General features: G+C 43.4%; 2 protein-coding genes across 14 annotated transcripts in view; one reads left to right on the top strand and one right to left on the bottom strand.

Annotated features, from left to right (window-relative positions):
• SLC25A53 (solute carrier family 25 member 53) overlaps positions 1–13,661 on the top strand; it is a 59,646-nt gene that overhangs the window by 35,189 nt on the left and 10,796 nt on the right. The gene's annotated exons all lie outside the window — the stretch shown is intronic.
• On the bottom strand, positions 5,105–13,609 carry ZCCHC18 (zinc finger CCHC-type containing 18). Of its 8 annotated transcripts, XM_078363363.1 has the most exons (4): positions 13,330–13,580; positions 12,934–12,987; positions 12,609–12,747; positions 10,451–12,199 (listed from the first exon to the last, which is right to left on the bottom strand). In XM_078363363.1, exon 4 carries the CDS (start codon positions 12,079–12,081, stop codon positions 10,960–10,962), a length of 1,122 nt encoding a protein of 373 aa, XP_078219489.1. In that variant the 5' UTR covers positions 12,082–12,199; positions 12,609–12,747; positions 12,934–12,987; positions 13,330–13,580; the 3' UTR covers positions 10,451–10,959. The 8 variants fall into 8 exon arrangements, 7 of the variants coding, with proteins under 7 accessions (XP_078219489.1, XP_078219487.1, XP_078219490.1 ...); XM_078363361.1 differs by lacking the exon at positions 12,934–12,987 and having other exon boundaries at positions 13,330–13,609; XM_078363364.1 differs by lacking the exons at positions 12,934–12,987; positions 13,330–13,580 and adding an exon at positions 13,187–13,277.

The following is a 13,661-nucleotide window of genomic DNA, read 5'->3' as shown; positions in this document are numbered from 1 at the left end:
TCTCAAAAGAAGACATTTTTGTGGTCAACAAACATACCAAAAAAACTCATCATCACTTGTCATTAGAGAATTGCAAATCAAAACCACAGTGAGATATCATCTCACGCCAGTTAGAATGGTGATTATTAAAAAGTCAGGAGACAACAGATGTTGGAGAGGATGTGGAGTAAAAGGAACACTTTTACACTGTTGGTGGGAGTGTAAATTAGTTCAACCATTTTGGAAGACAGTATGGCAATTCCTCAAGGATCTAGAAATAGAAATACCACTTGAGCCAGCAATCCCATTACTGGGTATATACCCAAAGGATTTTAAATCATTCTACTATAAAGACACATGCACATGTATGTTTATTGCAGCACTATTTACAATAGCAAAGACTTGGAACGAACTCAAGTGCCCATCAATGATGGACTGGATAAAGAAAATGTGGCACATATACACAATGGAATATTATGCAGCCATAAAGAAGGATGAGTTCATATCCTTTGCAGGAACATGGATGAATCTGGAAACCATCATTCCTAGCAAACTAAACTAACACAGGAACAGAAAACCAAACACCGCATGTTTTCACTGATAAGTGGAAGTTGAACAGTGAGAACTCATGGACACAGGGAGGGGAACATCACACACTGGGGCCTTTTGGGAGTTGGGGGTCCAGGGGAGGGATAGCATGAGGAGAAATACCTAATGTAGATAATGGGTTGATGGGTGCAGCAAACCACCATGGCATGTGTATACCTACGTAACAAACCTGCACATTCTGCACATGTATCTCAGAACTTAAAGTATAATTTAAAAAGCGGTTTGAGGGGGGAGTTTAAAAAACTAACCAATCAGGAAAGTGCACAGAAGAGCAGTAGGACAATTTCTCTTCCATTGAGCTTCCTGCCTGTCCCTTGGGCTTCCTCACTTCTTTGGCTTACCAGCTACCATCCTTCAAAGTTTCTGAGTTATTCTTCTGTGGAGAATTTGAGCTACTCTCTTTCTTTAGACCCAGGCCATCTAAGGTGGGTCCAGAGAGCCTCACTCACCTCGCCAACTAAGCAAGCATCCCTGGAGGCATGTTCTTAATGCAAGGGCAGTTTCTGCTCTGAGAAAATTTAATTTGGTTAGCTCAATTAAAGGGATTATATTCTTTTCCCCTTCACATGGGAGAAAGTAGCCAAAGTCTACTGACTAATGAAATTCTCTGTGAAGAGTCTGGGAGGGAGGGTTTAGGTAATTCATCTACAAGGGTGTTCAGAGAGTTTGGAGAGAAGCAATTGGTGTCATTATGATGGCATTCTACAGCACAGTACTTACAGTGCACCAGGCACTCTTAAAAAACTCTGCAAGTGCTCATTCATTTAATTCTAACCTCAACCCTGCGAGAGACTTCCTGTTACTGTCTCCATTTTACCAATGAGGAAGCTGAAGCAGAGAGGTTAACTACCTTGACCAAGTTCCTTTCCTCCTTTGAGGAAAAGGAGCCAAAGGTTCAGCAATGCCCAAATCATATCCCTCTTCTCACTCAACCACCCAATCATTCCACAGGTAACCTGACCAGCCACTTTTATACAAAGTACAGTATTCAGATTGGAATAAAAATATATCTCCTTCACTCCCTGCTCTGAGAGGTATTTCCTCTCAGACTTCCAGGAGCTGGATTGAGGAAGATGGCTTAGTTGGTACAGTATAGCAAAATGTCCTGCTTGTTTCAATTGAATTTGTGATTATCTTCTTTTTCATCAAGAAGTCATTGAGGGGTGTTGTATCCCTATAAAAGGAGAATTTAGGGTAGCCAAATAAAAAGGGGAGTAATGTGGTCTCATTACAGAAAAAGAAAGTGTGAGCAGCCTTTTAGTAGTCGATTGCCTCAAGATGTGGTGTTCAGCCAGGGTGAAGGGAAAGTTGTTGGGGCTGTGGATTAGAGGTTTACAGAAGCCTTTATCCATCCTGAGACTAAATTATGCTGTTGGTCTTCAGCCAGAGAAGTGTCTGCATCTACTGAGAAGAAAAAGTATTGCTGTGATCATTGTTTACCTCTGTTCTCAAAGGTGTACCAGGATTGGAGGGCTCACTTCTGCCCAGTGTTTTGGGGGCAAACCTTCCCAGGCAGTTGGCCTCATTGTAGTTAGAACCTCTCCCATTTCTACACTTCAGAAATGATGCCTGAGAATCTTCAGGTCGCCAGGATACATGTTTCCCCAGCATCACTCTCTGGACACCGAAGAAAGAGGAAATCAGCAGACATCTAATAGGGAGAGGTTGTTCTTTCAGCATTGCAGCTATTTCCAGGCAGTGGGGAAGTACTCAAGTACCTGTGGTCAGGCAGATTAGCCATACCTAAAGTCAGGGATGGAAGAGAATAGGCTTTGCTATATCAGTTAGCATTAATAGTCCAGGCGAAAGCTAGAAGTGGTAGCTCTTGCCTGTAATCCTAGCATGTTGGGAGGCTGAGGTGAGCAGATCACCTGATGTCAGAAGTTCGAGACCAGCCTGGCCAATATGGTAAAACGCTGTCTCTACTAAAAATACAAAAATTGTCTGGGCATGGTGGTGGGCACCTGTAATCTCAGCTACTTGGGAGGCTGAGGCGTGAGAATCGCTTGAACCCGGGAGGCAGAGATTGCAGTGAGCCAAGATCATGCCACTGCACTCCAGCCTGGGCAATAGAGCAAGACTCAGTCTCAAAAAAAAAAAAAAGTCCAGGTGTGGTGACAAAGGAAATGCAAAGAGGTGGATCAGTGCAAGAACTATTCTGGAGGTAGAACAATGGGACTTACTGACATGGATGGTGAAGGAGAGTTCAGAGGCAACACCCATCTTGAGATTTGATTGAACAATTGGTAAATGATGGTGCCATTCACTGAAAGAGAGGAAACTAAAGGAGGAACAGGTTTTCATGAGCTTTTGTGATTCCATTTAATTCGAGTTGCCTATTATAATTCCAAGTGGATGTGGGGAGTAAAAAATGGGTTGTATGAATCTGGAGTTCATAGAAGAGGTCAGGGTTGAATGTGTAAATTTGGGAAATAGTATGAAATACCACAGAAGTTGGTAATACAACATGTAGAACTGAATGATCATGAAAAATCTGTTTTTCAGCCAAGCTTGTAGAATGCAACTCAAGCAGTACTCAAAAGTTAATGCCAAAGTGCATATATTTATAAAAAAGAAGACTGAAAATGTATGTAGTAAATGTCTAATATAGTTTAGGTAAGGTAGAAGGGAGGATCTAATGAAGAATAGAAATTAATGAAAGAGAAAACAAATATTAGAAAAATCAGCTAAACTAAAAGTAAATTTATACAAAAAGCTAATAAACCTCTGGAGAAATGGACTAAGAATAAAGAAATACACCAAATAAAAATATTTGGAATGTGTGCTAAATGCCACTGAATTGTACACTTTAAAATGGTCAAATGGTGAATTTTTTGTTTGTTTTTTGAGACGGATTCTCACACTATCACCTGGGCTGGAGTGGAATGGTGTGTTCTAGGCTCACTGCAACCTCTGCCTCCCAGGTTCATGTAATTCTCCTGCCTCAGCCTCCAGAGTAACTGGGATTACAGGCACACACCACCATACCCAAGCTAATTTTTTGTATTTTTAGTAGATACAGGGTTCTACTATGTTGGCCAGACTGGTCTCGAACTCCTGACCTTGTGATCCTCCTGCCTTAGCCTCCTAAAGCAAATGGTGAATTTTATGTAACTTTTACCCCAATAAAAATTTTTGAACAAAAAGGGGAGATAGAACTATGGATAGAATACAGAAGAGTCAGGCCAGGCCTGGTGATTCACACCTGTAATCTCAGCACTTTGGGAGACCAAGGAGGTAGTATTACTTGAGGCCAAGAGTCCAAGACCAGCCCTGGGCAACAGAGTGCAATTGCCATTTCTACCAAACAAGCAAACAAAAGAATATAGAAGAATCATAATATTTGATGTGATGTCTAGTAATTGTTTTAAAATACTTCATCAAAATGTGGGGGATTATAGATGAGACAAGTTGTGTAACATATTGATAATTCTTGAAGCTGGGTGATAGTTACATGGGGATTCATTTCATTTTCTATAATTTTGTGTGAGTTTGAAAAGTTCCATTGAAAATGTTAAAAACAACCCCCTCCTCCTGCCAAATCATTTGAAAACTTAATTTGAGGGTTTTCTTAGAGCTGAATTGACCTTTAAATATTATTAAGTATTAAAGTCTCTAGTAGCTCAGAGTTAAAGGGTATTCCCACCAAATTAAGAGTTGAGGAAGGGCCCTGAATGTGAGCCAGAGCTACTAAAGTAGGATGTGCCACAAGGGCACCTCTCCTTCTGCTCTTGTTTCTGTGAAACATAGTGCTTGTTTCAGCAATGTCACCTCTAGGAATGTATCCTCAGGAAATAATTGTTCACATGTGCAAACCTGTGTGTGAATAAGGATGCTGTTCTGAGTGAGTTTATAACAATGAAACAATGGAAACAAGATAATGACTGACTCTAAAGATGCTGGCTTAATAAATCATGGATACAAGTAAATAATTGGATTTAATGCAGTTATGAAAAATAATCTAAACACCTTGGACCTCAGTTGCCTGTTTTTTTTTTTTTTTTTGAGACAGAGTTTTGCTCTTGCTGCCCAGGCTGGAGTGCAATGGTGTGATCTCAGCTCACTGCAACCTCTGCCCCTCAGGTTCAAGCAATTCTCCTGCCTCAGCCTCCCAACTAGCTAGGATTACAGATGTCCACCACCATGCCCAGCTAATGTTTTGTATTTACAGCAGAGATGGTGTTTCACCAGGTTGGCCAGGCTGGTGTAGAACTCCTGACCTCAGGTGATCTGCCTGCTTTGGCCTTCCAAAGTGCGGGGATTACAGGCGTGAGCCACCGTGCCTGATCAGTTGCCTGGTTTTTACATGAAGAAAGCCAAAGGAGAATTGTTTTCCTCAACTACTTTTAGGAAGCCAGCAAATCTCTGATACCAAATTCTCAAAAAGTCATTATACGGAAAGGAAAATTACAGGTGAATCTCTCTTACAGACATAGATCTAAAAATCCTAAACAAAATATTAGCAAATTGATTCCAGCCATATATAACAATTGTAATAAATCAGGACCAAATCTTGTTTATTCCAGGAATGGCTGGTTGGTTTATTACTAGAAAACCAAATAATGTAATTTAACATTTTAACTAATAAATGGGGGAAAAGTATATGATAATCTTAATAGATACAGAAAAAAGCATTTCATTAAATTCATCATCCATTGATTATTTTAAAAACTTCTGGTAAAATAGGAATAAGAGAAGAATATCTCTTCTCACCACTTCTTGTACTCTAGGTCCCAGTCAATGCAGTAAGGTAAGAAAAAGAAATGCATTTGGATTGGTAAAGAATAAATAAAACTGCCATAATGTGCAGATTATATGCTTGTGTTTGCAGAAAATTCTAAGGAAGCTACAGATAAAAATTTAGAATTATTAAGAGAGATTAGCAAAGTCAGTATACAATATCAACATCAAAAGACCAGTTATATTTCTATATAACATCAACATGCACTTAGAAAATGAAATTTAAACCAATATTTAATTTATAGTAGCATATACAATCAAGTACCTTGAACTAAATGTAATAATAGATGTACAAAACCTCAAGCAAAAGTTATGAAGCTTTGTTGACAGTGTCGAGTGTTTGTGAGGATGTGGAGCAACAGGAACTCTCAAACGCTGATGGTAGAAGTAGGAATTGGTATAACTGTGGTATGTACTTCGGTGGTATCTAGTGAAATTGAAAATATACATAATCTATGAGCCAGCAATTCCTCTTATACATATATACCTTGTGTGTGCACATATGTACCAGGAGACATTAAACACATGTTCGTAGCAACATTTTTCATAATCATCCCAAACTGGAAACAACCCAAATGTCCATTGACAGTAAAATGATAAATAATTTCTTGTAAAGTCATAGAATGGAAAGCTGTAATGCAACACTGAGAATGAGGAACCAGTGCTACATGCAACCAGGTTGAATCTCAGAAGCATAATTGTAAGGGAAATCAGCTGGATACAGAAGGATATATGCATTATAGTTCTATTTATATAAAGCTCAAGAAACAATAGTGTTCTATAAAGAAAAGTCAGAAAGCAACAGCCAAAACTGTCATGAGAGTCTGTTTTTGTTTTGTTTTTAGGAGAGAGAGGATTTTCTGGATTTCTGGTGTGTTTTGTTTCTGATCTTTATGGTGATTTGCTTTATAATAGTTGTTAAGCTGTACTTTTACATTTTATGCACATCTCCCCCACGACAATTAGAGTGTTTTAGAATGTGGAGATGTTAAGATCCATCTCAGGGATAGTTGTGGGAATGAAATAAAGTATAAAGCCATGTAGAGCTCTTAGAATATGCCCGGCACTTTGTAAGACCTTAAGAAATGTTAGCTATCTAAACACAATACAGATTTGCTGTTATTATTGCTTCTCTTATTTGTTGTCAGCCCTGCCCCCTTTCCATCATATTTGTTGCCAGTTTCTCAGATTACTGTTGGCATTTTATTTCTGTTAACTCTGTCTTCTGAATTAACGATCTTTTCCTTTATACTTTCTTTCCTTACTCTTAACCATAGAAGGTTCCCTCCAACCCAGAGATTTGATATGTATTATATTGCAGCTTTAAAAGGGGTTGCTTTTGAACATTTGATTTTTTTATTCCTTTTACAAAAACAAAGTATATGATTAAAGAAAAATTAGTACATAATTGCATAAAATTCACATTTAATTCTCAAATTTATCTGGGATTCATATTTAGAGTCACGAGAGAAAGGAAACTGACCTTTTTTCCAGTCAGGTAATGAATTCCCCCTGTACCACGAATTAAACAATGTATCTCTCCTCCACTCACTGTTGCAGCTGTCTCCTCTTGCATACATTAAATTCACAACCATTTGCAACAAAAGCATAGACTGGAAACTTGGTACTTGAACTGAATGTGATAATGCAACTCTGAAGGGAGAGGGGATGGTTGCCAGGCAGCAGGAGGGTAGCTGCAACAAGGAGACAATGTGAAAGAAAGGTGGAAAAAGCTTGTGTCAAACAAGTATTCCTTAAAGCCTGCATGCTTGTGTGTGGTGGACAAGCCACTTGCTGCTCTGACGTTTGGCTCATTATGTCTGTTGACCTCACTTTCCTCGTGTATCAACTCTATATAATAATAACACCTACCTCATATGATGCTGTGCACATGATGGCTAACTCAAGTAAGGAACACAGGCTTTGGGATCAGTTAGTCTAGTGTCTTATCCTTGACTCTACCACTAAATAGCCACATGACCCTAAGTAAGTTTCCTAACTTCCCAGCCTGTTTCATCATCTGAAATATGTGTCAGTTAATAGTAATTAAATTAATAGCAAATTAGAAATAGAAAGTAATACTTAAGGGAGTTGCTATGAAAAGCTAATAATGCATTTAAAGGCTTGGCACTGGGTGCCTAGCAAATTATAAGCTTGGAATAAATCACACTTGCAGTGATTTTAATTTTTATTGCTATTGTGGAAGGATCAGGAAGGGAAAGAATATTCAGCAAAAGAGACTGAGAAGTAGGCATCAAAAATATCTGGGAGAAGGAAACCATGAGATGGGTGTCATGGAAACAAGGGAAAATAGTATCAAGAAGGAGGGAGATAATGCAAAAGGAGGTCATTTGAAGTCTGGTTTCTTCTGACAAGACAAAAGAGCAATTTTCATCTCTTTTTTTTTGAGACGGAGTTTTGCTTTTGTTACCCAGGCTGGAGTGCAATGGCGCGATCTCGGCTCACCGCAACCTCTGCCTCCAGGGTTCAGGCAATTCTCCTGCCTCAGCCTCCTGAATAGCTGGGATTACAGGCACGCGCCACCATGCCCAGCTAATTTTTTGTATTTTTAGTAGAGACTGGGTTTCACCATGTTGACCAGGATGGTCTCGATCTCTTGACCTCGTGATCCACCCGCCTTGGCCTTCCAAAGGGCTGTGATTACAGGTGTGAGCCACCGCGCCCGGCCAATTTTCATCTCTTAGTGACTAATGAGAATGAAGGGAGAAAGGAAAGGGAAAAGCAATAATTAGAAATGAAGGATATTGAACACAACATTTTCTAAAAGCCTTCTTCCTCTTAACCCTGTAGTCACCCCAGGTCTTCTATGTCTTCCAATTAAGGAAAATACATACTTCTCAAATAAAGGTAAGCCAGCGTGACACCAAAAGAAATTAAAAGTATCACTTTTGCATCATTTTGATGAAATAAAAATTTAGACAGTTTCAGGTTTACACAGTGGAGGAGAGGATGATGGGGGAAGGAAAGGGGATGAATTACAGAGCAGGATTTCAAAGTAATGATTTTGAACCTCCAAGCTAACTCCAGTGAAAAGGTGGTAGGTGTAGCATTTATTCCTCTTTTCACTTGACCTGGTTTCAGAATTCTTTCTGAATTCTCACAGCATATCTAGGTAAATCATTCAGTAGCATTTATAGAGCGAATTTGAGAAAAGGTGAGCAGGAAGTGGAACTAGATTCTAATCTGGGAGAGATGAGTGGACAAATCCCCTCCAAGGATAGATTTTGGGAGAGGTAGGGAGGAATAAGGGGTTGTAAGAGCCAGGTAGTGTTAGGGGCCCCTGTGGCTTTGGGGGCCTGAATATGCCTGCTGCCTGGCTGGTAGGGTCCTCTTTGCTTATGGAGACATGGAGGTGGCTACCAGGGACCAGAGGTGTCCCAGAGGGATGCAAAGTGTGGGCCTCTTGAACCTTTGCTCCTGCTCAGTTCTCAGCTAAAGGGTCAGAGGCAGAGGGCCCTCCCAGTCTACTGGGCATAAGCATTAAGGAGGCTGAGGCTCAAGGCCATCATGGAATGTGAGGTGGTGATGGGCAGAGCACAGGAGGCTGAGCCTCCATCTCCCTCCACCAAGAGGTGAGTGTGACTCCACAGGAGGGGAGTGATGTAAAGTGAGATTGTGGGGAAATGAATGGAGCAAGGGGGATAGGAATGAGATTGTGGGGATATGGATGAAGCAGGCGGGATCTGAATGAGATTGTGGGGATATGGATGAAGCAGGCGGGATCTGAATGAGATTGTGGGGATATGGATAGAGTGGTGGGGATAGAAATGGGATTTTGGGAATATGAATGAAGCAGGGGGATCTGAATGAGATTGTAAGGATATGGATGGAGCAGGGGGGATAGGAATGAAACTGGGGATACCGATGGAGCAGGGGGGATCTGAATAAGGTTGTGGGGATATGGATGAAGCAGGGGGATAAAGAATGAAACTGTGGGGATATGGATTGAGCAGAGGGGATAGGAATGAAATTGTGGGGATATGGATGGAGCAGGGGTGTAGGAATGGGATTGTGGGGATGTGGATGAAGCAAGGGAAAGCTGCCAGGGAAGAAGAGAGCTGGGGGTGATTCTGGAAGGAGAGCACTTCTAGGCAGAATCTGGGTCTGGCAGCCCCAGGAAGGCTGCATTAGGATCCTTGCAGTTTGTGGCTTCTAGTCCTCCCTGGGAGCCTCAGTCTGGATCTTTTTGTCCCCCATCAGCCTGCTAGCCTAATTAGATCCCAACCTCCACTCCCTCCACCACATAGCCCAGGGTTCTGTTTAAAACCAGTGGGTCTGCAGTTCCTGCTAGGCCTCCTCTACCTGTCACTGTAGATGGGAGCCCTCCAGCCTGGCTGTCATGCCCCTCCCCTTCTCCCCTGTCCTCCTGTCCACCTACATAGCTCCATGCTCCTTTCTGTGAGGTGCCAGCTCTGGGTGCTACACATCCTGTCTCCTCAGCCCAGGGATCCCCTCTTCCCTCCCCAGCAAACTCCCTCAGGTCTTCAGGTCTGCATTCATTTCACTCCACTTCTTGCCTTAAATGAAATCATTTCCCCTGTCCCTTGCCAGTCTTGATCTCTTCATGAGGATAGGGACTACTGTAGCTACAAGAAACTTGGGACCCTCAGGGATGGAGGTCACATGTTATCTTTTATCACCCTCCAATCTGAGGTCAAGAGATCGGGCAGGAGTAGTTGTCCCTTCCCAATACAAACAGGAATGGAGCCTCTGGAATACCCATTTTCAGTTTTTGTCACCCCTGTTCCCCATCTGATGTTTCATGACATGTTCAAGAAGAAAGCATTGGAACATTATTAACCCATGGGTGCGGGGATAGGTTCTATGACCTAGGAGACAAGTCAGTTGTGTTAAGGGGCTGTTTGGGAGATATTCAGTTCATTTAAGCTTCCTTTCTCCTTTCCTATAAATGAGGTTGATAAAAACCTTTCCTCGTGGTATGACCCCTCCTTATAGCTTCTATATTTAGTTTCATTTTTCTTTATCTTTCTAAAAGTAATATTACACAGAGACATGAAATTCAATGTTTATATATATTAATGGACATAGAAGTCCACAAAATATATTATTTGGTGAAAAAATACACAGTATAGAACAGCACTTATATTTGATCACCTTTACTTATACATGTATCTGGGTACACAGGTACAGGGAGATGTCTGGAAGAACATTCACCAAAGGGCTGACAATGGTTACAAAAGTTTCAGGTAATTTGTACTTTAGTTTTTGTATCTTCCTTTATTTTTGAAGATTTAATGAAGAGATGCTCCTTTTATAAAAAGCATAAAGTCACCAAATAAATAGACACATGAAGAATAGACCCTTAAGCTGGCAGAGAAGGGAGCAGGAACGGAAGTCACATCATTCCCCTCCACTGTGCTGGTAAACAAGACCTCTTCTTCCCAAAGGAAAACTGCTTTGTGGATTAATTCATGCAGTTAGAAACCCACCCCACACTCCCCATTATTCCCCTCACCAGACTCTGAAAACAGTTAAGGATTCATTTAGGTCTGGGTCTATATCCTTACTGTGGCTCAGAAGCATCACTGTGCTCTCCAGGGACCTCTTTTGACCTCTCCTCTGTATGTGTCAGCTCCTTCAGGGTGACGATCAGATTCTCAAAAACCGGGCCTTGTTGCTCTCATTGTCACAGGTTTCTTTTGAGTGGCCCTCCTCACCACAATATGAACAGCGGATTGTGTATTTTCGCTTCCTGGCTCTACGAATATTACCAGGACCATCCTTATATCCAGAACCACCACTGGTAGAAAGAGACTGAGCCCCAGAATTGTTGGGGAAATCAATGACCAGCACTTGATCCAGAGGTCTGGCTCTTCCTCTGAAGGGAGGGGCACTTGTGGGTGTCAGTAGAGGGTCAGGAGACTCCACCAGGACCACATCCTCATCGGAGTCATCAAGGGTATCATCTATTTCAATCACGTTGCAGTTACAGTCAGCACTGCCAATTGCTATTGGCTGGGAGCCCTGAAATGTCACAGGGCTGGCTGCCGTCTCCATTATTGGCTCAGACCTTTTCGGCCGCTTCCGTCTAATAAATGCATCATCCCAATCCTCTTCCTCCCTTATCATCTTGATTAACTCCAGGAAATTGGGAAGCCGCTCCTGCTCATTTGCATACATCCTAAGAAGATGCTTAAGCCTGAAGCGCAGGTCCTTATTCAGCTCAGTGCCTAAAAGCAGCCGTTTCAAGCGAGTGTGGTTTGCATCTTTCTCAGCTAGGATGCCTGCCTGAATAGCATTCTGGAGCTGCACCTCTAAACGGATCACATAAAGAGAGGCTTTCTCCCCTTGTGCCTGCAGGGTGTTAAAAAATTTACCATGGGCAGTCACACTGCTTTCATACTCCCCAAACACCAATTTCATGGCCCGCAAGAAATCTGCTACACTTAGGTTGGGGTTGGCAGCCTGAAGCAAACGCATGACCTCCCGGGCAGGGCCCTTAAGGGTTTTCATCAAGCGCTTGAGTTTTTCCTCCTCAGACATACTCCAATCTGGCAGGACCCCATTGACTTGGATCAGCCAGTTTTCAAAGATTTCTTTCCCGTGGGCTGGCACCACCCTCCCCGAGAACAACTTCATGTTTCTCTCTGCCATGTTGACCATTAAAGGACCGAGACTCCTCCCCAGAGACCTCAACATGGAATGGGCCCAAGGTGGCAAAGGTGCATTCTGCCTCCGGCTGTTACCCACACGTGCAATGATGCTAGCCATTACTGACGACAACAGGGTATCTGAATATAAGATGCTCGCACTTTTTGGAAAAGCCTTATCTGCAGGATTCTCCAGAGCAACGATCCTGGGCTTTGCCTGCTTTGTATTTCAGGAGGGACTGTAACGAAAATAAAAACGGTTAATAAGGCTGTGGGGAAGCAGTCTGCAGTAGCATTCTCCATCTTCCTGAATAGCCTTGCAGTGCATTTTATATCTGCCCAGTGCCTTAAAAATACCCTGCAGGAGACTGGCAATTAAGACATTCCAGAGCTAGCAGGTGCCCCTGGACTAGTAGGGTGTTTATCAGAGCCACATCTGTCCCCTCCTGCCTGCACTCCAGGAGGGGCGAAAACTGTTGCTTCTAATTCGAGATGACATAGTGTTTGGAGCTAATACTGGACCCTCAAAACAGAGCTCAATGGTGTGTGTCACAGATTTATGGTAATAATAACCTATTAACCTCATGGCCTCAGGTCTCAATCACACCCCCTTGTCAACGTTTCCCCTGTTATTTCTCAGATTCTTACGTGAGCTCGGAAACTAGCGTTCGCCTTTATTTTACTTGCAGCCTCTCAACAGGTGCCTGCCACGAGAAAATTAGCCTCTGGGGTACGGCCGACTTTTGTTCACTGGGGGTCACAGATCCCAGTCCTCAGGGCCTCAAGACTGGGCCACAAAAGAAGAAAAGGAAGCATTGGAAGCAGCCTCATCAGAAAACCTGATACCTCCCCTCCACCGCCTCTACTTTCACCAGGTGGAAAATTCCCTCTCCCATCTTCTGAACAGAAGCCAAAGTGCCTCCTGCCCCGCCCCCCACCCCCTTACATTTCCTCGGAGAAACCGTCCGCCTACCGGCTCTGTGCAATCAGCCGCACAGAATTCAAGCTCAGATTCGGCTTTGATGATCTGACAGGGAGAGAGACTAGAAATTGGACAATCTCCCACCCCCCATATTCCTTCCCAGGGAGAGATGAGGAGATGCACAAGGGGTTCAAGACAGCTTCCAATCATCCCCACCCGCCCCTTGCCACCTCCCCAAACACCAGCCCCTCCACCCCCAACAACACCGCCGCCCACCTCAATCCAGGCAAATCCTAAATCCTACCCAGGTGAACCACAACTCCTTCCTCAGCGCAACCAGGCCATGGGAGTGCTCCATCCCCTGCCTCGAAGTTACCGATCCTCCAAACAGGGGCGGCGCTTCCCCGACCCCTCTCTGCGCAGGGCAATCGCGCGCTCTTTCTTTACCTGCGCTTCCCTGGTGGGCAGCCTGTTGTGCTCCCGCGTCGACAGCTCTGTTTCAACGCCTTCCGGTTCCCGTAGCTCTGCAGGGGCAGAGGATCGCTGGCGCCTCCTCGGCCGCTAAACGACCCGGGTCTGCCCGACCCAGCGAGTGCTTCGCAGGACCGCCCAGCGAGGGGTAGCTGAGTCGAGGCAGCGCGGTTCCCAAGGCAGCCACGGCTGCGCCCACCCTCCAGTTCGGCCCTCCGGGCAGCCGCGGTTGCTTTCAGTCTCTGCCCATTGAAACAAAGAGCGTGAGAGCGTGACGAGCCGGGCGGCGCGGCCAATCAGTGGGGCGA

Source organism: Callithrix jacchus, chromosome X (assembly GCF_049354715.1).
Source record: "Callithrix jacchus isolate 240 chromosome X, calJac240_pri, whole genome shotgun sequence".
NCBI classification, from domain to species: Eukaryota; Metazoa; Chordata; class Mammalia; order Primates; family Cebidae; genus Callithrix; species Callithrix jacchus.
The sequence above is the reverse complement of the archived record's forward strand: the minus strand, read 5'-3'. Positions and strand labels throughout refer to the sequence as shown.